This window comes from Vanacampus margaritifer, chromosome 9, assembly GCF_051991255.1.
Source record: "Vanacampus margaritifer isolate UIUO_Vmar chromosome 9, RoL_Vmar_1.0, whole genome shotgun sequence".
Taxonomy (NCBI): domain Eukaryota; kingdom Metazoa; phylum Chordata; class Actinopteri; order Syngnathiformes; family Syngnathidae; genus Vanacampus; species Vanacampus margaritifer.
Window position 1 is genome coordinate 24,296,987 of NC_135440.1, and position 25,691 is coordinate 24,322,677.

The window sequence follows — 25,691 nt, forward strand, 5'->3', positions numbered from 1 at the left end:
AATCTAAACCCATTGTTGCGTAATCCAGATTTTTTTTTTCTTGGCAGTACAATCACGGACAATAAGGTAATTAAATAGACAATGTTTATTATGGGATAATGACAAATACGGAGAGGCAGAACAGTAAGGGTGAGAATGTGAAATTAAAGGTCTTTGAGCCATTGCAGCCGGTCTCCCCTTTGCTCACACGGGTGCACGGGAACGTCGGGCATGTTTCCATCATCTCGCACAGGAACTGCGATGGGGAATGAGGAAGAGATTAGGCACAGTAAAAACACTCACAGGTATCTTTGTGGCTACATTCACTATTCAAACTGGCCTTTTAAGATCATTTTGAATCTAGCTCTCCACTAAATATGAGATATTTTACAATGTTAAGGTAAACGAGTTTTCTATATTAAAATATGTAATGACAGCCATTACTAAAAATTAATAAATAAACAAAACGAGCTGGTGACGACTGTCAGACTGTAGTGACATAATTTACCTGGGTAGTTGTACGGCGTCGCCCGATTTATCATTCCCGCATACTTTGTGTAAGGACTTATAACTGGGAGCACAAAACCTGACGAAAGAAATAAGCAATTATTTTATTTAACCAATGTGCCGTATCATGCACGTGCATACTGTTTCGTTATTGACTCACCCATTAGTCCTATACAGAATGAGGCGACGATGACCGGCTCCTTATTCCACGCATTCTTTAAAAAGGCTGCAACACCTACACAGAGACACAAACGTTAATAATTTACATGTTAAAAGGCGTGCATTTACTAGTACTACAAGTACTGTACAGGAAATTTTAATCCACGAAAAGCTAACTACATTAGCCAACGTTAGCAATACACCCAAGGTCAAACTTACGTCTTTAATCTAGTAAAATCATATTAATTCTAGACAATAATTGGCATTTTACGTGTCTTAAAATGAATTGTTCCAGTATGTATTAATGATATCAGGAATATTGATGTTTAATTCAACCGATTGCCATGTCGAAAAGACCAAATAAACACGCACCCGCCATCTTGGAACGTAACGAACGAACTGGTGACTCACGGGAAATGTCGTTTTGTCGTTGTTGTGACGTATATTTCATGCGCCCGCTGCATGTAAACAGTAGCGAGGCGATGCGAGTCGCTTTCAATGATAAATTCTTCACTATAGCGTGGTAGTAAATTATCCAATAGCTATTTTAACAAATAACTAGGTTATTTTGGAATGTGTTACTTACAATGTTTGTTTTCTAACTTTGAAGTGAAGCAAGTACCCCGGTCGTGAACTCAACTGGACTTGGACATCGATTGCTGTTAAGTGCGGTTCCGTTTGCCTACTATTCTACCTTGATCTGTTCTGCACGTGATAATGCGTACTTTTCTTCCAATTAAGTTATGTTCCACTCAATGTATCTAAACACCTCAACGACGGGAAATTGTTACCCATAAATGATTGTAGCAGCAGTATAGCTTTCTGCAAATCTATTCGCGCAAATAAAGATGACGTCAGAAAATACCTTTCAGCATGCTTTTACTTACTTTTACTACATAGCCAAGAAACTGCTAAACACAAACACTGCAAGTGCACTGGGCAGCGTCGTTTTACTTCAACTTTGCTATTTAAATCCAAAATAACTTCTCGAACTGTGCTTCATGACATGGCAACAAATATTTTCATTATTTTTTTGTTATGTTTTTATTTTTGCTTTACACTTTTAGGTTTCCAGTCTCCCAGCGCCCATGGAAGACTTCTCTGGTTTGGCTCTCCCTCCTTTATTTGGCGGTCACATCCTCGAAGCAGAATTGGAGCCAGGTGGTGTGGAGCTGGGACCCGGGGAGGTAATTTACGAGTCATTTGTTGTGTAGTTTTCTGTCAAATTAAACAAAAGCAAATATAGTCACACATTTTGTATTTAAAGCAGCCGCATAGCTTAGCTGTTCAATCTGCTTTATTGTTATATGTTTTTATAAACAATAATATTATGGAGTACAATTTTTCCTCATTGAAAAATACTCATTACATTTGTTTAACAGATTAATGGCAATTTCCATTCACTTCAAGTGTAAATGCTTTTCACTGCAACAGTAATTGTCAATAAAACTTTATTCTAACAATTTTCTGTTTAAAAATGGAGCACTTTTCACTGACTTGAGATTATTGTACCGGTATGTCTGCAGGTGGAATTGGGCCCGGGTGGGAGTGAACTTCTGGAGAGCGCCGCCGCCCAGGAGGACGAAGAGAGAAGAGTTCTTGACAAGAGGAAATATCTGGCGCTGAACAGACGATGCAAAGAGATTGAACAGGTTGCGTCTGTATTTGTCTCCACACAATTTGAATTGTATCTTGCATTTGTTTCTATCCTTTTGTGCCCCAAACCATGTCCACTGCATGGTTTGTACAGAAACTCTCCAGACAATGATAACCATTTCATGTAGACTAGTCTGAGAGGTGCTCAAAAATCTATGAAGCTCATATCCGATATCCCCAATAGTCTTTATTCCCATATTTATTTTGTTTTAAATAATGTATATTTTAAATAATAATCACGGCTTAAAGCACTTCTGGTTGGATGCGATCTTCATTCCGTTGCTTGTACTTGTGATGTGCAATAACAAAGTTGAATCTAATCTAATAAGAATAAGCAGACGTGTATTTATTTATCATCCTCACAACTGTGCCATCCGCCCTATTCAGGTAAATCACAAGATCCTCGGCCGTCTTCACCAAGTCCAAAGACTGACGCGACGTTTGAAGAAAGAAAGGCGGTAGGAAAGAGTTTTACTTTCATCTAATCTCATTTTAATTATATCGGAGTTGTTTTTGACTTTTGTTCCATTGCAGGTTCCTCATGAAGACTCTTGACGCTCATGGAGACGACTACAGGAACGCTCAGCTCACCATGTTGCTGGAGGTCCGCTGTTACACAATGAAAGCAAAAACAGCAGCTGTTAGCTGTACATATTTTATTTACGTCATTAAAAAAACTGCTGTTATTCTCCTTGAACCGCGGGCATCTTCGATTGGACGCACCTTTCATGTTCATCATTTCATGCAAAAAAAATGTGTTCCAGGATGAGCCTGGAGCGCCTTCGGATGTCGCTGCCGCAGCTGCGGATGATCGGATAAATGGCGTGTCGGGATCGACCGCAGCTCCCGCTTTTCATCATCCTTCAGGGCCCAAGAAGAGAAGACACGTGACGCCGAAGCAAGAGAAGGACAAAGACTTACAAGTAGGCTTTTGAATCATCCATCTCACATTTAAAAGTGTTTCGCTGCTATATTGTGGTATACTTCCTGTAATGCCCTCACATGTGGGAAAGGAGAGCCACAGTCGTTTTATACTTTTCAACTGGACATTTAACACCGGGGAAACAAACACAGAACATGAGCACAGGCACCAAGAATCTCTCATCCAGACGCTCGCCAACGTTTGCCACCTCACCAGCCCCGCCTCTTAAAGGCACGAGCCTGTACTGTATCTACTAACACAGACGCTACAATACGTACAGCATTTTCTGCGCAGGGTTTCTCGGATCCCTTGCGATAAACAGGAATCATTGCAAATATTGATGTAATGCTTGGATCTACAAATGATTTCATTGCTTTTTCTCCCCAGAATGAAGCAGACATGTTGGTGCTGTCGGACCCGCAGTTTGGAGAAATGCCCAGTCCGACCTCACTATCACATTGACAGAAATAAATACATGTACATTAAGAGGCACACAGTGTGACCGGATTGATTGGAAAATAAGTTAGAGAACAGGTACTGTCTTGTCTTATTTGGATATTTTATGTTGTATAATGAATGACATCCCATTTATAATGATTCTTTTTTTAAATATATTTTTTCCATAACATTTATGTATATTGGTATTTGCTGATTTGATTAGTTGATCTGATGTGAATATTTTGTATAAAATTTTTAATAATTGCTTTTTTTGTGGGGTTTTAAATGTTGTTTACAACCATTAAAAGCAGTAGATTGCTATAGATCAGTTTCCACTAACCTTTTTTTAAACTGATAGCTACTTCTTGGCTACTGATTAATGCTAAGGGCTACCAGTTTGATACACATTTCTAAAATATGCATTTTTACCTTTAATTATTTCATTAATAACAATCTTTGTAAAGACACTGATTATGTTAATGATTTCTCACAATAATTGTCAACAACATTTTTTAACACGGTAGAAAGCGGATAAATATCAACATGCAACACTTTAAATACATTATCTGTAAGTATTGATATTTTCAAACAATTATTTCTAGAATATCATTTCATTAGTGAGCTATTATTTTTATAACAAAGCTGCGGGCTACACTCGTGTTGGTGACTTGCTGTAGAGTCCCACCACATCAGAGAGATGTTTGTGATATTGTGCTTTCATTATTCAACAAGACAAGATTATCAAAATAGTAGAAGTAGTTCCCATCTTAACCTTGTACAATTCATTAGACTAATGCAGACGTACTGTACCTTACAAGGTGCGCAATTATTATTTTGTTTGTGTGATTTTAAGACTATTGGAAGAATAGACTGTTGGGAATAAATTAGTACAATTTCCTGAGATAAATAATATAATTTTGGTTTTGTCAGGCATAAAAACCTAGCATTAAAAGACGATATTCATGTATATGTACGCGGGTCATAATTCATCACACAGCTGAACCAATGGCTGGCCGTCGTCCCAGCGGAAGTCCTTCAGTGACCGACATCGCCTTCGTCCAATCACAGGCCGTAGATAGACTTTAGGGCGGGCTGCTAATGCGGAGGTGGGATCTTTTAGCAACCGTCCATCTTCACTTCAGCAATATTCCAGTGAGCGAGCTTGTCGAAAAGAAAACACAATTTGGAAGTAAAGAAGACTTTCTGGAATAAGTTTTGGCTGTTATTGAAAAAAGACAAACGAAAGCCCATATCATAGGTAAATGTCGTACAAAAAAAGTGTGACTCTTGATGGTCGGCTCGACCCAGTTTCCCTTTTTCCTAAATATGGCTAGCCGAGCCGCTAGCTAGCATTTTATGCCTTTAGCTAGCCAGAAAGACAAATTAGCTAGCAGGTTTACGATGTGAACGCTTTCTTGAAATCTTGTGCGTTTTCTCCACGCAGCAACACTATGCCAACGCTATGCATACATTATTGCACGGATGCGATGTCGTTCCATCGATATGCATCGCGCTACTTGTTTAGAAGCGAACTCGTAGCTTCTCGAGCGAGGTGGACGAGCTTAGCAGCTGGCTAAAGCACTAGCGTTAGCCGACTAGCTGACAACCATATCCGTCATAGTTTTACTAGAATTAATTCGGGTTATTCATGTCGAAACGAAACCACCGTGTAGTTGTTGCGTTTGAGCGTGTATTTGAATGTGCGCAGCTAACGAGCACGGAGCGCTAGTTAACGTCATTTCGAGTGTGGCGGGGGCAACCGTGCAAGGCAAGATGGTTTGATGAATTGTGTTGTGTTTGATACTGTGGGTGTTTTTGTGTTCATTTCCCCACACACTTTTGCTCACACAGCTGACTTTGTGACAGACGGAATGTGGACATCGTCGTAGTCAGAGCCATGGCTGACAAGAGAAAACTTCAAGGTAAAAGACCTTTAGGGGGAGTGTCAGCAGTTGTGATGTTGGCACAGACTCCCTCATTGTGTTGTCTTCTCGCCCTACTTCAATTGTGTGACATTATCGTAATGAATGGGACGTCAAGGTTTGGTACACGTGTGTTGAATACTGTTCCTCCCCACACAGGTGAGATTGACAGATGCTTGAAAAAAGTAGCGGAAGGCGTAGAGCAGTTTGAAGACATTTGGCAAAAGGTGAGAACGTTTGCCCTTTGTGTTTATTGGGACTCTCATGGAAAAAGAAAATATCGGTTAACCAGGAATTTATGTTTTAGCTTCACAATGCAGCTAATGCAAACCAGAAGGAAAAATATGAAGCTGACCTCAAGAAAGAGATTAAAAAATTACAGGTATGGCATGTTCCCTGATTTTATTTTATTTTATCAATCATGTGCCTGCGTGAAATTGTCCCATAGGCTGGATTTACATTGTAGGGCCAAGTACAAAATATCTAGATTTATTTTTAATTTTTTGCTATTTCCATGGTAATTTCAAGTGGCACGATATGGCTGTTTAAACTGACAGAACACACGAAACAATTGCACATAAATGGCTCCAAAAGTGTTAACACTGGGCAGCAACAACATAGAAGTAAACAATATTACAGATTTTAAAAACTGGGGGTCACTTCTATAACACTCCAATGGACTCAGCTCGCAACACTTCCGCATTTGGGGGGGGGAAGGTGATGCGTTAAATTCTGGTTGCCATGCAAACGCACAGTGATTAAAACTTACAATGACAATATCAAATTCTTTAAAGTATATTCTCTAATTGCTGGAATCGCATAAAGTTACAGCAAATGACGTATTACCTTTGTAACTGTTAGAGTTGTCCGAGCAAAGCAATCAAAGGCAAAGGTATGAAGCATTCACAGTTTCACAGTACGTGCAGGTCTGCGTCGAAGCAGAAGTCAATTATTGTTTTAATTATTGTTTATGAAAACATAAACAATAATAAAAAATTTAAAAAAAGAATGACAAGCATAACATTTCAACATTAACGGTGGCCCATGTGCCCACTATGCCGCTGTTTTGGGTCACCTTCAGACATTGGCTGAACATTTGTAAATCATTCCCGCCAAAAACAGCCCAGAAGTGCATTTTTGTGTGTGTACCTCAACTCAATTTTTTTTTTTTTTTTTTTTTACAGATTACTTTAAAACAACCATTACATTAATAAGATTAAAAACAGTAAATAACACTAAAACAATACCGAGTCTCATGCTGAGTCAAAGTCCATAGGAATAATGTTGTGTTTTAAAAATGAACAGATAGAGCGGTTTTGCCTAAAGTTTTTCAAAGAAAGAGACCAAGCGTTTTTTTTTGTTTGTTTTTTTTTTCGCTTGCGTCACCACAACATCCTCTTTCGGCTTGAATTTTATTTTGGCCGAATGCCCGTATTTTTGCCATTTTCGGCTGAAAATTTTTGGTTGCTGAATATTCGGTGCATCGCTCAGCATTTCCTTCCCAGGGTGGAATTCAATGAAAGATGACCTCAGTGTCGTACGGCTGTGTCACTTATTTATTATGAACCAATTATTATTTAACAAATGACTCGTCTCCAATGTATCATTTCGATCTACAGTGGTGTTTATTTGGTTGTGTTTATTTGTGTTGTTTGAGCCGATGCAGGCGTCAACGTCAAGTTGCCCTTGGCGCTGTCAATGGTATTTACGCTGCACTCAAATTGGCACATATCCAACACGTATCAGATTTTCTTTGGCCGAGAGGTCTAATTCTGAAAGGAGGACATCCGGCTGATGCAAAGTTTTATTTTCACTTCTAAACAGCATATCACAGTTGTGCCACTTGAGAAAAAAAAATGCAAATTGTGTCACATGAATCATGTGAATGTAAATCCATCCCAAAAAAAAAACCCCTTTGCATGTTCTCCTTGCAGCGATTGAGAGATCAGATAAAAACATGGGTGGCCTCCAACGAGATCAAAGACAAACGGCAGCTAGTCGAGAACCGCAAGCTCATCGAGACGGTACGCCGCCGTTTCCGCACGCGTGTTCTCCGTGCGAACGTTGGGGTCATCAAGGGCTTACGTTGTTGTTGTTGTTGATATTAGCAAATGGAGCGGTTCAAAGTGGTGGAGCGGGAAACAAAAACAAAAGCCTACTCCAAAGAAGGCCTGGGACTGGCTCAGAAAGTGGATCCGGCGCAGCGGGAAAAGGAGGAGACGGGACAGTGGCTGACAGTAATGCAACCTCGTCATGATTTACGTCATTCTCACAACTTAGCTTAAAAAAAAATTTTTCCCTTGCTCTCTTCCCCTCCCAGAATACGATAGACACTCTAAATATGCAGGTCGATCAGTTCGAGAGCGAGGTGGAGTCTCTTTCGGTTCAAACGCGAAAGAAGAAAGGCGACAAAGAGGTAAATCCAGTTTGTTTTGTTGACTCCAAAACACGCCGTAGCCGCTCCAATTGTTCTTTGCCAACTCCAAACCGTCAGAAGCAAGACCGCATCGACGAGCTCAAGCGCCTGATCGAGAGGCACCGCTTCCACATCCGCATGCTGGAGACCATCTTGCGGATGCTGGACAACGACTCGGTGCCGGTGGACGCCATCCAGAAGATCAAAGATGACGTGGAGTATTACATTGATTCGTCGCAAGACCCCGACTTTGAGGAGAACGAGTTCCTCTACGATGACTTAGACCTGGAGGACATCCGTGAGTCGAACTTTTATTTTGTATTTTTGGACATCCGGGGGGAAAAAAAATCCCTTTTTTGTTCCCATCACTCACAGTGTTGTATGTTTTCTCGAAGCTGCAGCATTAGTGGCCACGTCGCCGTCGGGTCAAGGCAACATGGAGGACGAGATGTACCTCCACTCGAGCAGCACTCCCACCTCCACCACCTCGTCGTCGCCCATCCCGCCCTCGCCCGCCACCTGCGCCGCGGTGAGTTTCTCCGCTCGCGCCTCCCGGGATCTACGTTTCAACACCGGCTCTGGTTCAGCCCGGACAGATGATGCACTGCTCGGGATAAAATGAGGGATGTTGCGCTTTCGGGTGAAATTTCAAGATGAAGCTGAAATGCACTCTTACTTTTATAGTGAGTGTAATTTGAGCTCTAGAGTTTTGCATTCCAAAATGCAGAGACGGTCAAAGTAAGTTGATCTATTTGTTCCTGAAATTTCAATCGGAAGCGGAATATCCCAATTTTTTTTGTGAGTGGTGTGTAATTGTGTATTTCCTCAAGTAGTGGCCTCCGCTCCGATAGCTTCTCCAATTAATCAACACATAAACCTGAATAAATAGCGGCAGCACCTCCTAATAGTTTTTTTTTTGTGCCCTCGGGAAACAAAAATAACACATGCTTGACTTGTGTAGTTGTATTTACCATGTCGGGTTTTCCTCACGTGTCACCGTGAACAACATTACGGCAGGATATTAGTACAGCTCATGTTTATGGTAACGTTTAAGAAAAAGCTGTAGAATTTGTATGTAGAGTGGAGTCTTCCAAAAAAAAAGTTGACAAGAAGAATGCCTTGCTGGGGGAAAATTAGGGGCGTCGGGTGATTAAAATTAATTGCAACTAATCGCGTGACTTCACTCGTTAACTCACGATTTAAAAAGAAAAGAAAAAGATGATTAAAAATTAGGCGTCAATGGCAGTGAATGAGTTAAAACTGCCACAATATCGTCGTCGTCATGTCATGATATTAAAAGCGGCGCGTCGGTTGATTTCCATTTGTGCCGTTCTAGCACCCTCTGGTGGCTGTTTTTTTTTTTTTGCGCAGTTTGATTTGAAGTTTAAAGGCATGTTTTGGCCTTTCTTTAAAGTCCATGCTAATGGTCGGATGAAGGGGAACGTAATATGCTTGTGATACGAGTTAACAGGAACTCAACGTGTGCATTAGCAAGCGCGTGCCTCAATATTTCAGTCTCATTGGAGTTTGACGCTGTTATGTACAAAAGCACAATATTGTATTTAGCTTTTTATTTCAGCATAAAATACTATTACACAACTTCATAATGCATCCAAATCATGTATTCCTATATATATATATATATATATATATATGTAAATATTTTAACCCTAATTAATACCTGGTGCTTTTCCTAGTCCCCCCCCCCCTCCCCCAAGCCACTATATGAGGAAATCCTTTTGTTTTTGCGTGATGTACAATCCCTCCCTTGAGTTCTGAACCCCCCACCCACCCCCGCTAACCCTCCCGCAATAACCCCCCCCCCCCTCCGTTGTGTTCTAATCCACCGGCTCGTGTGCTGACTCACAACCTTTTTCCAAAAAGTGGATTGTCACATGAAGGTATCTCCTCCTATAGGAGAACTCAGAGGACGATAAGAAAAGGGGACGTTCAACAGACAGTGAAGTTAGTCAGGTGAGAGGCTCTCGTCTGCGCTGTGTGGCTAGACGAGCAGTGTAGTGCCACGCTCTTCGCACCCTTGGTCCCGAAGAGTCACGGTGACTGGAAGGCTTCCTGTCCCTAAAAAAAGAAAGAAAAGAAAAGCAGCACTTTTGTCTCTGTGGGACCACGGCTGGGGACTTCTGGTTTGCTTGTGTCATCTTCTGCTTCTGTTGGGCCTCTTTAGTTCACACTACACTTTTCCTTCCGTGTGCACTTGAGCCATGTCCGCACGTACCTGGATATCAAAAAATAATAATAAAAAGTTGCTTTTTCCAGACACGGCCACACGCAACGTTACACGCTGATCAGAGTCCTGAAATAACAATAAGGCACAGTGAGCTGTCTCATATTTCAAATTCTTCATTACTGTTCACAATATGGTAAAATCGGTCTCTTGAGAATTGTCGGATTGCCGTGGAAAAGTTTATTAGTTGATGATACAGGCCAAACCAGTAACGGAATCATATGATGTTTGAAATAATGGCCTTCTCCAGAATTTAAAAAAAAAAAGGGGGGGGGGGCAAATGAAATAATGGCCTGTTTTTGTAGAATAAAGCGGTGTTTTTGTTGAATCATATAATTAAAAAAAAATAGTTGACAAATTAAGTGATTATTAAAATAGTTATTTTATATTTTGTCATTTTAATACACTCATTTGAAAACATTGTTTGTATTATTTATATTTTTAAAATTTATTCTAAGCACTAATCAATGACAACTTTGACTTTGATTGATGTAGGGCTGTGCAATTAATCCAAATTCAATTACAATTTCAATTATTACGTCCACAATTACAAAATTGGCATAATCGTCAACAAAAAAAAAGATTATTAATACTAATTTTGAGTTGTCTAATTTTTTTACATTTTAAAATAGCTAATTTAATCAATCTTGTTTGCCCCCCCCCCCCAAAAAAAAAACTTGCAAAACACCTGTAGTGTTTCAAAGAAATTCATTTGTCTTCATATTTTTGGCATAAACATTTTCTACCAAAAAACGTCCTAATCATAATTTCAATTATTACCAAATTAATTGTGTCTTCATAATCGAGCAGTCCAAGATTGATGTGTGAATTTTAATCCAGGATATTAAAAACTATATATGTTGAAGGCGTCGAGAACGAGCGACTGATTCCGAACGCAAGCATATGATTGTGCGTGACCCAAAAATCTCAAACACACCTTTTGAAAACATCCGCGTACGTGCGGAGATGAGCGATCATTCGTACCGACGGTCACGCCTGTCTGACATGTTCTCTGCTGCTTTTTTTTTTTTCTTTGGCTCGCAGTCACCTGTTAAGAACGGCACGCCCTCCCTGCTCTCCTCCTTCTCCTCCTCCACCACGTCGGGCTCCTCCTCCTCGTCCTCGCTGGTGTCCATGGCGAGCGTGGTGGGAGGCGTTCCCGTGGTTCCCACCACCAGCGGCCTCATCGGCAGCTTCAGCAGCGCCGTGCAGCAGCATCAGCATCTGCCCGCGCAGCAACAGCAGCAGCAGCAGCAGGCTCAGCCGCTGAGCCAATCACAGCAGCAGCAGCCGCCCCTGTCCAAACCCTCGGCCCCCTCAAACAGCACCCCCAGTCCGCCCGGCAACCTGCTGCTCCCGGCGTCCACCGCCTCGTCCATGCCGGCGCCGAGCACGGCCATTTCGTCAGCCGCCAGCTCCCTGTCGCAGGTCTCGTCCGGTTCGGCTCCCGTATCCAGCTTGGGACTCGGGCTGGGCTTGGGTTTGGGCAAAGGCGGCATGACGGGGAGCGCCGGTGCCAACCAGATGTCGGCTTTAGGCCTGGGGGTCCACTCCACGCCTCTAAGCACCATGGCGGGGCTCATTTCAGGGTCGACGCCCGCCCCTTACGCGCAGGCGGCGGCGTCGGGGGGCTTGGGCCTGAGCGGCGGCAGCACGCCGTCCAGCATTTCGGTGGAGAGCAGCACTTCCATCATCACCACCTCCGGCTCCGGCGGCGTCACCACCAACGGAGCGGCCACGGCGCTCGGCCTGCTGGGCTCCGGCCACGGCTCGCTGAGCGGCAGCATCCTGGGCCTGGTGTCCGGCCAGAACGCCGCGTCCGCCGCCTCTCAGGTGCCCCCCAGCTCCATCGGCGCTTCCTCCGGAATGGCCGGCATGATGGGGGGCAACGGCGGCGGCGGGATTGTCGGAGGCGTGAGCGCCGCGCCGGCGCGACCGCCCAGCGGACTCAAGCAGAACGGAAGCACAAGTACGTGGGCTCGCGCGTGGCGACGTCATTCGTTCGGAATCTGTGTTGAGTGGAGGCGCAAATTTAGAGCAGTCAAGATGAACCAAGTCATCGATTATCAAATTAATCGACAACTATTTTAATAATCGAGTAACCATTTGGAGCCATTGTGTAATTTAAAATTGTCCAAAACTTGTGATTTCAGCATATCAACAGTAATTATTCTATGTTTAATCAAAATAAGACATTTGCAAACGTCTGTTTTTACTTTGAAAAACAATTACGAACCGTTAACATAGTACATCAATCACCCCCTTTTTTTTTAATCATTATATGAATACGAAGTATGAAATAAACACCCAATCTATAATTAATAATACAGTAATCAGGGGAAAATGCTTTTGGAATACACTTGAATGCAAAATTAAAATGTATCTAGTCGATTAATACATTGAATAATTGACAGATGAATAAATTCTAAAAATATTCTGACAGCACACCATCAAAAACAAATAGGTTAATTATTCTACAGTATTAGGCTATAATTTTTTTATTTACTTTTTTTGCAACTGAATTCTGTCCGTATTGCAGCAACAGAACTAATCGACTTTCTTGATCTTTTTCATGTATATGTTTATTGAACAACTTTTTAAGATTTGCAAAATACTGGATGTTTAAAAATTATTATTATGCAGTCAATAGACGTCTTTGTTTTGTTTAAATACATTTTAAAAAGTTAGCATGTCTTAAAAAGTTCAGTAAAAACTAAAACAAAAGCTTCCCTTTTGTTTTTTACATTTAATGCATTTTTTCAAAATTTCAAAATAAACTAAAAGGTTTTCTCTTATCTTAGTTAAATTTCCAAAAAAAGAAGGTTAACTGAAAAGTGCAATAAACGCAAATGCTGACAAATGTTCCCCTCCTCGCTGTGACGCCCTTCAGGTTACAGTGCGGTGGTGGCCGAAAGCTCCACCGACTCGGCCCTCAGCACGCCGAGCCAGTCTCAAAGCAGCCAGCCGTCATCCCTCAGTTCCTCCACCAGTCAGCCGTACGTCCGCCTTTGACCTTTGCCGCGCTTTTGCTCGGCTCCTTGCGCAACCGAGCCGACGCTCAGCTTGTCTTCTCGCGCAGGTTGGACAACGGGCCCAGTTTAATCAGCTCCATCACGTTGCCCCCCAGCTCGCCCTCGCCCTCCTTCTCGGACAGCACGCCGGGCGGAGGGAGCCTCCTCAACGGGCCCCACTCCTACACGCAGGCCTCCGAGGGCCTCAAGGTGAGTTTTTTTGAAGGGGCTAATTTTCCGAGGAAAAACTTGCAAATTTGCAAGAGGGAGAGAAAAAAAACAGAGTTGAGAGAAAATAATTCAAAAACTTGCGAGAAATACACGTAGCTTACTCGGATGTTTGTGCCAATCACAATTCCCAATTGTGTAAAATGCCTTCAGTGGAAGAACTCTTTTTATTTTACATTTCAGTCGGGTTTTTTAAATAAGGAGCTTGTAATTGCTTGAACAGAGATTAACCATACAGTATATTAAGCATTTGCAAATATTCTACTTATTTTGTCATAAATTTGTGATTTTTTTTTCTTGCAAATTTGCCCCTTTTATAATGTTGCAAATATTAAAAGTTTATGAAACTAAACTAAACTATAAATATGAAAGTTTTTTCAAAAAAATTGCCACTTATGTCGCAAATATTTGTTTTTTTCTTGTAAATTTGCAGTCGCAAATTTTCACGTTTTTTTTTTCTCGCAAATTTGTGAGTTTTTTCTCGTAAATATTTGTCACTAATAATGTCGCAAATAGTCTGGGGTTTTTTTTGTGAATTTTTTTGTTCTTCCAAATTTGCCACTTTATAATGTTGAAAATATTCAGGGGGGGTTTGTCTCGCAAATTTGCCACCTAAATTAATGTCGCAAATATTCAATTTTTTTCTCACAAATATTCAATTTTTTTCTCGCAAAAAAATTGCCACTTATAATGTCGCAAATATTTGTTTTTTTGTTGTAAATTTGTCCTTTTTCTTGTAAATTTGCAGTCGCAAATTTTCACGTTTTTTTATCTCGCAAATTTGTGAGTTTTTTCTCGTAAATATTTGTCACTAATAATGTCGCAAATAGTCTGGGGTTTTTTTTGTGAATTTTTTTGTTCTTCCAAATTTGCCACTTTATAATGTTGAAAATATTCGGGGGGTTTGTCTCGCAAATTTGCCACCTAAATTAATTTCGCAAATATTCAATTTTTTTCTCACAAATATTCAATTTTTTTCTCGCAAAAAAATTGCCACTTATAATGTCGCAAATATTTGTTTTTTTCTTGTAAATTTGTCCTTTTTCTTGTAAATTTGCAGTCGCAAATTTTCACGTTTTTTTATCTCGCAAATTTGTGAGTTTTTTCTCGTAAATATTTGTCACTAATAATGTCGCAAGTAGTCTGGGGTTTTTTTTGTGAATTTTTTTGTTCTTCCAAATTTGCCACTTTATAATGTTGAAAATATTCGGGGGGTTTGTCTCGCAAATTTGCCACCTAAATTAATTTCGCAAATATTCAATTTTTTTCTCACAAATATTCAATTTTTTTCTCGCAAAAAAATTGCCACTTATAATGTCGCAAATATTTGTTTTTTTCTTGTAAATTTGTCCTTTTTCTTGTAAATTTGCAGTCGCAAATTTTCACGTTTTTTTATCTCGCAAATTTGTGAGTTTTTTCTCGTAAATATTTGTCACTAATAATGTCGCAAATAGTCTGGGGTTTTTTTTGTGAATTTTTTTGTTCTTCCAAATTTGCCACTTTATAATGTTGAAAATATTCGGGGTGGTTTGTCTCGCAAATTTGCCACCTAAATTAATGTCGCAAATATTCAATTTTTTTCTCGCAAATATTCTATTTTTTTTTCTCAAAAATTTGCTGCTTATGATGTCGCAAATATTCGGGGGGGTTTTGTCAATATTGTTCACGCAAATTTGCCATTTTATAATGACGAAAATGTTCAACTTTTTTCTTGCAAATTTGTTCGTTTTTTTCTTAAAAAGTTGCCACTTTATAATGTAAAACATTTTTCACTTTTTTCTCGGGAGCTTTGTTACATTTTTTTTTTCTCCCAAATTTGCCGCGTATAATACGGTTCCCCAGATTTGCTGGTATCCTCCATTATCAGAATAGATCATATGAAATAAAGATTCAAAACCTAGTTTGATATTTGAAAAAGAGGAGAGAGAATAACTGGTCTCTATCAAGACCACTGCTCTTTTTCCTCTAAACTCTTGTCTTCTACTTGTGCCCGTGTCCTCGTCCCCTCGTCAGGCTCCCGAGCCTCTCATCTCCCTGAAGGCCATGGCGGAGAGGGCGGCCCTGGGATCAGGCCTTGACGGAGAGATCCCGGGGAACCTGCACATAACAGACCGAGGTCAGAACCATCACGTGTTGTTTTCTCTCCACTGCTCGAGCACGCCTCATGAAAATGTCTTCGGCCCGTAGATCTTTTACAAAAGCTACATTACATGCTTTCTAGAAAGCATGTAAAAAAAAAAAAAAAAAATGCGGGGGTGGGGGGGGGCAGTACAATAAAAGCACAATTGTAGTCGTTGACCCGCCGCGGTTTTCCTCTCGGACCCGCAGACATCTTCTCGTCGTCCACGGCGCCCGGCACCCCGGCGGCGCCGCAGCCATCCGTGTCGGAGGTCAGCATCCCGCCGTCGCTCGGCGTCTGTCCGTTGGGGCCCACCCCCCTCCCCAAAGACCAACTGTACCAGCAGGCCATGCAGGAGTCGGCGTGGACGCACATGCCGCACCCCTCGGACTCCGAGAGGATCAGGTGAGAGAGCGTGGAGGCGTCGGCGTGGATTTGGAATTGACAGTTTGTACCTTTTTAAGTGAACAGCCGCAACGTGACGCAGAATTAGCAGCTGTTTGATGCTAATTTCAGTTAGCTCTTCTATGGTGTTTCCCATTGTATGTTAGCATTAAGCTAATAGACGTTTGTGACAGAACGAAATGCTTTGGTTCATTTATTCAGGTGTTTAATTCCAGGTTCCCCCGTATGTGACTTTTTTTCCTCTGTCTTTGCAGGCAATACCTGATGCGGAACCCGTGCCCCACCTTGCCCTTCCATTATCAGATGCCTCCGCACCATTCAGACTCCATCGAGTTCTACCAGCGATTGTCCACAGAAACACTGTTTTTCATCTTCTACTACCTGGAGGTGAGCGCGGGTGCCGTCTGCTCAGTCCTCAGCACCCTCAGCGTCGGATGTCACTTAAGGAATTGTAAAAATGGGCCATTCAAAATTTTGATATCAATTATTAATTAACTCATTCACTGCCATAAATTCATTTGAACTATTTCTATTAGTTAAAAAAATAATAATAATCCAAACGCCCCTCATTTTTAATAATCTTTTCTTTTTTTAAAAATCTTTTCTTTATAAAAAAAAAACTAGTGAAGTCATGCGATACATTACAATAAAAAAAAATCATCGCCTGACCCCCCCTAATTTTTAATATTTTCTTCTTTTAAAAAATTAATTAATAAATAAAAAAAAATCGAAAGATTATTAAAAAAAAATAGGGGCGTCAGGCGATTTTTAATTGTAATTAATCGCATGACTTCACTAGTTAACTCATGATTAACTCATTCACTGCCATTGATGGCTATAGACGTCAAAAATTCATTTGAACTATTCATATTAGTTTAACACTTTTTTCCACTTTTGTTAACAAGAGTATGAAAACCTAGAAAAAAAATATTGTACATTTAGAACAGATATAAAATTTGTGATTAATCGTGAGTTAACTATTGAAGTCATGTGATTAATTAGAATTGAAAATTTTAATCGCCCGACGCCCCTAATTTTTTAACAATTTCCTTTTCTTAAAAAAAAATATATATTAAAAAAATGTCTAGGTTTTCATACTCTTAACAAAAGTGAAAAAAATATCAAACTAAAAGAAATAGATAAAATGAATTTTTGAGCCGTCAATGCCAGTGAATGAGTTAATTACTCAATTATTATTATACATTTATTAAATATATAATATATATTTTTATTTTTTATTTTTATTATTATTAATTAATTATATAGAAATAAAAGTCATCAATTTTAGTAATTGCAGCTTTTTATTTTTTTTCTTATAAATACATACTTTTTTAGCAGCTTCCATATTTCTAAGCGCACTGCTTGGCTGTGAACAAAATAAATATTTGTAAAATATTGGGCCTTCTCACCTTTGTCCCTCCCCGCTCTGTGGCCTCCCCCAGGGCACCAAGGCTCAGTATCTGTCGGCCAAGGCGCTAAAGAAGCAGTCCTGGAGGTTTCACACCAAGTACATGATGTGGTTCCAGAGGCACGAGGAGCCCAAGACTATCACTGATGAGTTCGAACAGGTTGGACAAAAGCACATTCACAGGCCACAGTCACGTTTTCTCCCCATTTGGCGAAATGATACATTGATTTTTTTTTTTTTTGGTGTCCCGCAGGGCACTTACATTTACTTTGACTATGAGAAATGGGGCCAGCGGAAGAAGGAGGGCTTCACGTTTGAGTACAGGTACCTGGAAGACCGAGACCTGCAGTGACCGCCCCTCCCGGAGGACACCGAGAGACACAAATGTACTGCTGTCGACATTCCGAGACTGAACTCCAAACTGTGGATAGAGATTGTGATGTGTAGTAGAAAAAACGCTCTCCCCTCCAAAAAAAAAAAAAGAAGAAAAACAACAAAAAAAAAACAAAAGTGAAGAGCGGCGTCTGTATAGGCTGCGTCTCACGCGAAGCCCTCCTCGCTTAAGTAGCGCCTGGCACTTGACCAAACGGAAATCAAATTGAGAAGAAAAAAAACCCACAAAAGCACCCCATGGGCTCCACTTCCTCGTCCCCTTCGATCAAACATCCTCGCGCTGCCTGAGCCGAGAGGGTTGTCGCGCCCGTGCCGTGCCTGTTGGTGTGCACACTTCAAGTATGTGGCATTAGGAACGCCCCACCCTCCCTCTAATGCATGTTTCTTATCGTTTCTGTTCTTACTTTCTTTTAAAAAAAAAAAAAAAAAACATTCTGTGTACACGAGCCGGGACTTTTTTTTTTTTTTTTTTTTTTTTGGACTGGACACGAAACAAAAATATATATTTTTTTCCCGTTACGTAAACTGCCCATCTGTAACTTTCTGGTGTAGAACGGGGAGGTACAGTTGACATTTTAGTCGCGCTGCGTTAGGATTGGCTTGGTTTTAAAATCCTGTGAATGCACGTTATGGTCACTATTAGACATAGTGAGCGGTTATCAATAGTTGTATTGATATTGTCGTGGTCCACTTAAACAAGAAGACAAAAATCGACGAGAGCGACCACAGGGCCTTTGCCTGTGACAGGGATAGCGTCCTTATCGGACTTGGATTAAATTGCTATGCAATTGAACTGGTCTCTGACTCCCTCTGTCTTTACCAATAAAGTTTGTTTTTAAGTTAAAGCTGTCATTATTTTTATGGCTTTTGTGTTTGTGAGACAACCTTCAGTACATCTTTACACGAGGATTTGGGATGTTGAGATTCTTGGCGGGTGAATGTCAGAAAGTCCTCGCCGCCGTGGGAAAATGTGGAATCTCGTCACCGTTTATACGACCTGCGCTTTTCCATAGCGCGGGAAGTACGTCACGGAATTTGGGTCATATGTCAAAATTGGCAGTTTTGTTTTTCTATAAGGGGCCGTACGTAGTTTGCCCACCCGCCTCTCTAAAATTCATCGTTGATTGAGCCATAATTGGTCTCCACTCGTTCAAGTGAATGCGCATTGAAACTGTTTACATGCATCTTGTGTTGAAAAAGTCAAATCCGACAAAACTGCTGCCGTTGTTCGATCCCTCCTATGGAAAAGTGGACAGTCACACCAGGTTGTGTTAAGTACGGTATCCGCCGCCCCCCCTTCTCCCCCCCCTCCCTTAAGCACTCATGTTGATCATGATTATGATCATTTCAGATGTGTACTACAGTGACAATATTTGTTGTGTGTAAAAGCAGCTGATCGGTAAAGGGGGAGGTGCCGACTGAAAAAGGAGAATGGAGATTTTTTTTTTTTCTTTCATGAAGGCGAGTGTATCTATTGTCTCGTCACAGCTCTGCATGGGAGATGTTACAGGGTTCCACAGCAGGATTGTACACATTTCAATAAATACTTTTGACAAATCACGTGGCTGTCTTGGAGTCAAATAACGAAAATCAAGTTAAAAGATGTACACATTTTATTGAAATAAAAAAAAATAATAACGATTTCACTTCTTGGATTCCTTCTTGACTTTGAGGAATTCCGCCATGTTGGAGAAATACTTCTGGTTGGCTTCGGCCACCTTTTTCTCCGCAGCTTGCGGGTTGACGATCTCCAGCCCCTGACGGCGAAACCAAATTGTGAAAACGCGGCCAAAGAGACGACGTGCATGCAAATGTTTCCACCTGTAGAGGAGTGAAGGCCACGCTGGAGCTGGTCCCCGAGGAGCGATCTCGCACCGTGGACTTGCCGCCGTACGTCATGCTCTGCTTCTGCAAGGTCCTCTGTTGGCGAAGCAAAAACACATTTAGAAAACAATCGCGTACGAGTCGGGCGGCCTTTGGAAAAGTCTCGTCCGGGTTTACCTGGAGGGATTTGGAGATTCTGGCCTTGGTGGCGTCGTTGACCTGCGCCTGCCTGACGCGACCGCTGCCGCTCTTCCCCAACTGACCCAGACTGAAGCCCAAGTCCTCCTGGTAGGCGTCGTCTTCGATCTGAGACCACGTGAACAAAAATAAATAAAAATCAAGCTCGCTAACAGGGCTGCGCAATTAAGCAAAATTCAAACACATTTTCAGGTATTACACGCCACAATTACAGCATAATTGTAAAAAAAATAAAATAAACTCATTCACTCCCAGCCATTTTCACTGAAGCAACCCCCTTCGCTCCCGGCTGTTTTACTGGATTTTGACTGATTTTGCAAAACAAGGAACCTACAAAAAGAAAGATTAGAGTCTCTTCTTTCATCAGGAAAAAAAGTACATTTCTATCTGTGGGCAAAATCAGCTTGTTTGCAACATGGCCCCGGTTGATCTCTACTCTGCTGCCACCTGCTGGCCGTTTTTGTAATAACTACGTTTTTGGGACCACTGTAATATTTCAATGTTTTGGGGAGCAAATTAGTTAATACTGTTTTTGAGTTGTTTAAATTCATACATTTGCATAATTATAGCGTTTCAAATAATTTTATTTGTCTTCATATTTTTTATGTTTAAAAAAAAAAAAATTTGAACAAAATTTTATCTAAACTTCCACAAGGTGAGGTTGGGTCAATTGTGTTATTTATATATATTATTATAAATTCAGTTTGGTCCAAAAGGAACTTAAATAATTATAGTGTTTCTATTAAACATTTTCTTGTTTCGTACCCAAAAAAGAACACACAAAAAAGAAAATCAATCCAAATTATTGCCCAAATAATCGTGATGATTATTTTCCCCATAATCGAGCAGCCCTGCTCACTCATGAAGGTGAAAGGTCAACGTAAATGCAGGTTAAGCCCACGTGGCGTACCTCGGCAAAGGTCATCCTGTTGGCGTGTTTCCTGATCTCCGTCAGGCCGAGACGCTCCTTCATCTTTCGGTACCTTCAAAAAGACTTCAAAAGCTTGAAAAGGAAACGCAAGCGTTTGGAAAAAAAAGCAATTTGTGGGTGTGTTTTCGTACCTCCTGCCTCCTCTCTTCTTGCGCTGTCCGTCCAAAGGGGCGGGCAGCGGTTTGACCTGCTTGACGGGCGGCGGCTCCTGCCACTTGTCGAACTTCCTCTCGATTTCTTCTTTCAGGTCGTAGCCAACCTGCGCGGACGCCGTCCAGGGTTTGACTCTGGGATTTTCATGCGTGCGGAATTTTTTTTTCGGCTCACCTTCCCGTCGGAGCTCTCGTGGAAACTGTCCACTCGGGAAGCCAACGTGCATTTGGCGGACACCAGACGGGCCGCCTTCCTTCTCAGATCCTGAAGATAAGAAAGTTTTGGGTTTTTTTCTTGGCGCCAAAGCACTATGTTGACATGAGTTAACAGCGATATTCAGCCAAAAGTAGCGCTTTGGTGTTATTTTGAAGCCTCTTGGCATGAAGGAACTATTTTTGAGGAGACACATTTAGACAAAAGTAGTGTTTGGTGCCACCTTGAAGTCAAAGAACTATGCGTAAGTGAGTTGAAAAGCTAAATTTAGACAAAAGTAGTGCTTTGCAGCAATCTAGGGGCATGTTGGTGGACTGACGTTGATGTGAATTGATTAGCTTCATTTTTCTTTGACACCAAAATGGCGCCAAAGCACTATGTTGACGTGAGTTAACCGCGACGTTTAGCCAAAAGTAGTTCTTTGGTGTTATTTTGGAGACTCTTGGTATGAAGGAACTATTTTTGACTTGAGTTGGAGCCACATTTAGACAAAAGTAGTGCTTTGGTGCACCCTAGATGCCAAAGAACTACATGGAAGCGAGTTAACAGCGACATTTAGCCAAAAGTAGTGCTTTGGTGTTATGTTGAAGCCTCTTGGCATGAAGAAACTATTTTTAATTGATTTCATTCCTGAGTTGAGAAGCCACAGTTAGACAAAAGTAACGCTTTGGTGCCACCTAGATGCCAAAGAACTACATGGAGGAGAGTTGAAAAGCTACATTTAGCCAAAAGCAGTGCTTTGGTGTTATTTTTAAGCTTCTTGGCAAGAAGGGACTTATTTTTTGACCTGAGTTGAAGAGCCACATTTAGACAAAAGTAGCGCTTTGGTGCCACCTAGATGCCAAAGAACTACATGGAGGAGAGTTGAAAAGCTACATTTAGCCAAAAGCAGTGCTTTGGTGTTATTTCGAAGCCTCTTGGCAAGAAGGGACTATTTTTTTTACCTGAGTTGAGGAGCCACATTTAGACAAAAGTAGCGCTTTGGTGCCACCTAGATGCCAAAGAACTACATGGAGGAGAGTTGAAAAGCTACATTTAGCCAAAAGCAGTGCTTTGGTGTTATTTCGAAGCCTCTTGGCAAGAAGGGACTATTTTTTTTACCTGAGTTGAGGAGCCACATTTAGACAAAAGTAGCGCTTTGGTGCCACCTAGATGCCAAAGAACTACATGGAGGAGAGTTGAAAAGCTACATTTAGCCAAAAGCAGTGCTTTGGTGTTATTTCGAAGCCTCTTGGCAAGAAGGGACTATTTTTTTTACCTGAGTTGAGGAGCCACATTTAGACAAAAGTAGCGCTTTGGTGCCACCTTAAAGCCAAAGAACTACGCGGACGTGAGATGAAGAGCTAAGTTTAGACAAAAGTAGCGCTTTGGGGCATGCCGGCACATTTGTCTTGGATTTAGCTGTTGTCACCGTAAACGCGTTTCTAAAAGCGCCGCCCAAAAAAGTGGGCCGTCTGTGGAGACTCACGGGCGGCAGCGTCTGCACGACGTCGCAGTGGTAGATGAAACCCGTGTGGGGCAGCAGCGACGTGCTGCTGAAGCCCGACAGCGTCCGCCTCTGCGCTCCCAGCAGCATCAGGTTGCAGGCGGGCATCTTGGACAGGTTGGTCAGGCCCCCGGCGATACCTGAAGGCGCCACAGGGGGGGGCCGATGAGCAGGCGGAAGACGAGGAAGCGAGGGATGGGGGCTGAGGCTCACCCATGATCTTGGCGGCGGTGGACGCGCCGACGATGATGGAGAGGTTGGGCGCGATGAAGGACATGCGGGACTCCACGTACTCGTAGATCCTGTGCTTGGATTGGTTGAGCTCCAAGGCCATGTCGCACGACTCCTCCAGCTGCTTCAGCTCAAACTCGTTCAGCAGAGACCTGCGCGCGCACACACACAAAATCGTGCGCGTGAGTGTGCGCGCGTGAGTGTCCGACTGTGTCAAGGTGTGTCTCTCACCCTTGCGTGGTGGATGCGGTGACACTGACGACCATGATGGTCGCATTGGTGAGGATCTGCTGTAAGGTTTCGTTGTTTTTGCACTTTTCCAGGTTGTTGCCAAGCTCCTGAGCAAAAAAAAAAACAAGAACATTTTTAATGATTTCAGTATATCCATTTAATGAGCGAAAATTTTTTTTGCACATAACACCAAGCGAAATCTGCCTATTTTAATAACTTTGAATATCATATTAAAAAAATAAGGGTGTCAGGCGATTAAATGTTTTAATCGTAATTAATCGCACGACTTTAGTTAACTCACGATTCATCGCAAATTTTATATCGGTTCTTAAAGTACAATAAAATGTACAGTTTTATGCTCTTGTTAACATAAAAGTGGAAAAAATGTTAAACTAATAGAAATATGGCCGCATCTTTTAGTCATTAATACAGTAATTAAAATATAAATCACAAAATTGAGTTGAAATTAAAAAGAATTACTCTACTGTAAAAAAAATAAAAATAAAAAATTAGCATGAGATTGATTTTTTTTAGGTAATTTTTCTGCCACTAGATGGCATAATTGCATTTGTAAAACATGGGTGACAGCTCAAGTGCATTTTTCTTTTCATATTACGAGCTATCTAATCTAAGTTTCACGTGAAGTAACTTTGAAATTCTGCACATTTTTTTCAAATTGTAATATAAAACTTAACCGCAGTCACCACAAATATATGCATTATTATTATTAAATAAATACTTGACTCATTCAGTCATTTTCGCAATTTTTTTTTTTTATTTTGTCCAGAATGAATTTGATAACTTCATTATTTTTCATGTAGAATTAATATCTTAAAAAACTATTTTTTCCACTTGCTGTCGACTGAAGATGACATCACCTGTGCTGAGGAAGTAGCTAACGACCAATCATGTCTCAGTTGATCAAACCCAGACAACAGGTGAGCCATGATTGGTCGTTAGCTACTTCCTCAGCACAGGTGATGTCATCTTTAGTCAGCAGCCAGTGGGAAAAATAGTTTTTAAAAGGTATTAATTGTCCATGAAAAATAATGAAGTTATCAAATTAATTCTGGACAAAATATTAACTTTTTACTGCTAAAAATGGCTCAATGAGTCAAGTATCCCCTTATTAAATTTATTACCGCTAAATTTTGACGTGGACGTGCCGGTTGCGTTGCGACTGGAATTCCCCCAGGACAGACTTTCCAAGTAAGCGGCGGCCATTAATCGCGCGTAAAAAAAATGAGTGGCGAACTTTAAATTAACTCAAAATGAACACACTAATTTTGACACCCCTAATAAAAACTATCAAAATAATTTTTAGTTACTAAAAAAAAAAGAAAATAAATATTTTTCTATTCCATTCTCACCTTGACCGTGCGAATGTAATCCAAAGAATCCGGCACCAGAGATTCCAGCTCCGGGAACCTCTTGGAGTATTTGTCGCGTGTAAACTTGTGAATGATATCTGGAGGGGAAAAAACGAGGAGTCCGTTGAGCGAGACAGAAATGAGAAACGGTGAAAGAGGAATTATTCAAACTGACTGAGCTCGTTGTCGATTTCCACCGTCAGGTTATTGGCCGCCACGATGAGTCTGTATTCTGGGTCGGCCTCCATGGGGCCTGACACTGGCAACAAAATTAATTAAAATTAATAAATGTACCCCACGGTGATGCATAACCGCTCACAAATATTTGAAAGGGTTTCAGCTCAACCTTCTGAAATCTTGCGCTGCTTTCCGACATACGCCGATATCTTCTCCATGATATCTGAAAACTAACAAAGCAGCTCCGTTAAGAAACCACCGCAACGACAGACGTTTCAATACTCGTGTCGCAGGATCGAACCTGTTTGCTGTTACGGAGTTTGGCGATGGCGGCGACACTGTCGGCTTTACTGTAGTCCACTTCCATCTCCTCGGGGATGTCCTCCAGCCCGCCGGCGGTCCTCCCCTGCGAGGCTTCGCCGTCGCTGTCGCCGTCCTCCCCTTCTGGGTAAAGGCCATCCTCGCCCTCGTCGCCCGCCTCCTCCAAGTCCGCCAGGAGCTCGTCTGCCAAAGACATCTGCACACAGAGGCAGTAATGATGAAAATAGAACAAAAATAAAAGTAAAAAAAAGCCTTTCTGTGACTCTTCCAGTCCCTCTGTATTGACTTGCAAATGATTATTTAACTATTATTAATAACACTCTAAGCTTGGCCTAAAGATCACAATTCAACATACTATCCTGTTCAATATGCCATGTTTACGTAGAATAATAATACAAAGGACAAATTACAACTAAAATAAACAAAGTATACGTGGAGCTAGTTTGGTTTTCGACAGCTTCCAATGTAGCAAACGTAGGCTAGACGTAGCCGGCTAACGATAATAAACCCTCTCAAAGGCACTTTAACTTACCGCGAAGGTTCAGACTTCAGGAAATTAACAGAAAAAAGCAAACGGGCGTCCTTACTAAGGCTCAACCCTTTTAAATAAACGCGAAAAATGACCAAATTTGCCTTCTCTCTCGTAAATCGCTGTCGCTCGAACAGTGCTTGTCGCGTGATTAATACGTCACCAAAGCCGCATGGCCCTGTGGGAAATGAAGTCAGAGTCGGCGATCAGACATTTTAA

General features: G+C 41.4%; 4 protein-coding genes across 6 annotated transcripts; 2 read left to right on the forward strand and 2 right to left on the reverse strand.

The window, feature by feature from the left end:
- Positions 1–67: 67 nt before the first annotated feature.
- On the reverse strand, positions 68–1,061 carry ndufa3 (NADH:ubiquinone oxidoreductase subunit A3). The gene is made up of 4 exons (XM_077575032.1): positions 1,018–1,061; positions 647–721; positions 488–565; positions 68–235 (listed from the first exon to the last, which is right to left on the reverse strand). The coding sequence occupies exons 1-4, from the start codon at positions 1,022–1,024 to the stop codon at positions 144–146; spliced, it is 252 nt and encodes an 83-aa protein (XP_077431158.1). The 5' UTR covers positions 1,025–1,061; the 3' UTR covers positions 68–143.
- On the forward strand, positions 1,058–3,986 carry tfpt (TCF3 (E2A) fusion partner). Of its 2 annotated transcripts, none has more exons than XM_077575031.1 (7): positions 1,058–1,311; positions 1,713–1,832; positions 2,172–2,297; positions 2,689–2,759; positions 2,836–2,905; positions 3,066–3,224; positions 3,611–3,986. In XM_077575031.1, the coding sequence occupies exons 2-7, from the start codon at positions 1,734–1,736 to the stop codon at positions 3,683–3,685; spliced, it is 600 nt and encodes a 199-aa protein (XP_077431157.1). In that variant the 5' UTR covers positions 1,058–1,311; positions 1,713–1,733; the 3' UTR covers positions 3,686–3,986. The 2 variants fall into 2 exon arrangements, with proteins under 2 accessions (XP_077431157.1, XP_077431156.1); XM_077575030.1 differs by having other exon boundaries at positions 1,059–1,306.
- A 780-nt stretch (positions 3,987–4,766) lies between these two features.
- On the forward strand, positions 4,767–18,653 carry cnot3a (CCR4-NOT transcription complex, subunit 3a). 2 transcript variants are annotated; one of them, XM_077575028.1, is made up of 18 exons: positions 4,767–4,919; positions 5,513–5,583; positions 5,743–5,810; positions 5,891–5,965; positions 7,518–7,607; positions 7,692–7,820; positions 7,904–7,999; positions 8,078–8,297; positions 8,395–8,528; positions 9,917–9,973; positions 11,289–12,213; positions 13,135–13,240; positions 13,324–13,465; positions 15,497–15,599; positions 15,812–16,007; positions 16,262–16,394; positions 17,450–17,575; positions 17,669–18,653. In XM_077575028.1, exons 2-18 carry the CDS (start codon positions 5,559–5,561, stop codon positions 17,765–17,767), a joined length of 2,724 nt encoding a protein of 907 aa, XP_077431154.1. In that variant the 5' UTR covers positions 4,767–4,919; positions 5,513–5,558; the 3' UTR covers positions 17,768–18,653. The 2 variants fall into 2 exon arrangements, with proteins under 2 accessions (XP_077431154.1, XP_077431153.1); XM_077575027.1 differs by having other exon boundaries at positions 17,450–18,653.
- Positions 18,654–19,403: 750 nt separating this feature from the next.
- On the reverse strand, positions 19,404–25,651 carry prpf31 (PRP31 pre-mRNA processing factor 31 homolog (yeast)). The gene is made up of 14 exons (XM_077575029.1): positions 25,476–25,651; positions 24,924–25,139; positions 24,792–24,852; positions 24,621–24,704; positions 24,446–24,543; positions 23,076–23,182; positions 22,827–22,996; positions 22,596–22,753; positions 21,089–21,178; positions 20,893–21,020; positions 20,741–20,813; positions 19,810–19,938; positions 19,630–19,728; positions 19,404–19,565 (listed from the first exon to the last, which is right to left on the reverse strand). Exons 2-14 carry the CDS (start codon positions 25,137–25,139, stop codon positions 19,452–19,454), a joined length of 1,527 nt encoding a protein of 508 aa, XP_077431155.1. The 5' UTR covers positions 25,476–25,651; the 3' UTR covers positions 19,404–19,451.
- Between the last annotated feature and the right edge of the window lie 40 nt (positions 25,652–25,691).

What these genes read in the sequence shown, in the direction of transcription:
- ndufa3 (XM_077575032.1), bottom strand. An exon ending in ATTCTGTATAGGACTAATGG is followed by an intron (nt 566 to 646) that starts GTGAGTCAATAA and finishes TTCTTTCGTCAG; the next exon opens with GTTTTGTGCTCCCAGTTATA. An exon ending in GACGCCGTACAACTACCCAG is followed by an intron (nt 236 to 487) that starts GTAAATTATGTC and finishes TCCCCATCGCAG; the next exon opens with TTCCTGTGCGAGATGATGGA.
- tfpt (XM_077575031.1), top strand. Translation starts at nt 1,734, where the DNA reads ATGGAAGACTTCTCTGGTTTGGCTCTCCCTCCTTTATTTGGCGGTCAC. An exon ending in AGCTCACCATGTTGCTGGAG is followed by an intron (nt 2,906 to 3,065) that starts GTCCGCTGTTAC and finishes AATGTGTTCCAG; the next exon opens with GATGAGCCTGGAGCGCCTTC. An exon ending in AGAAGGACAAAGACTTACAA is followed by an intron (nt 3,225 to 3,610) that starts GTAGGCTTTTGA and finishes TTTTCTCCCCAG; the next exon opens with AATGAAGCAGACATGTTGGT.
- cnot3a (XM_077575027.1), top strand. Translation starts at nt 5,559, where the DNA reads ATGGCTGACAAGAGAAAACTTCAAG. An exon ending in AAGAGATTAAAAAATTACAG is followed by an intron (nt 5,966 to 7,517) that starts GTATGGCATGTT and finishes TTCTCCTTGCAG; the next exon opens with CGATTGAGAGATCAGATAAA. An exon ending in CGCCCGCCACCTGCGCCGCG is followed by an intron (nt 8,529 to 9,916) that starts GTGAGTTTCTCC and finishes CTCCTCCTATAG; the next exon opens with GAGAACTCAGAGGACGATAA.
- prpf31 (XM_077575029.1), bottom strand. Translation starts at nt 25,139, where the DNA reads ATGTCTTTGGCAGACGAGCTCCTGGCGGACTTGGAGGAGGCGGGCGAC. An exon ending in TCGTGCAGACGCTGCCGCCC is followed by an intron (nt 21,179 to 22,595) that starts GTGAGTCTCCAC and finishes TCTTATCTTCAG; the next exon opens with GATCTGAGAAGGAAGGCGGC. An exon ending in GAATCTCCAAATCCCTCCAG is followed by an intron (nt 19,729 to 19,809) that starts GTAAACCCGGAC and finishes CTTCGCCAACAG; the next exon opens with AGGACCTTGCAGAAGCAGAG.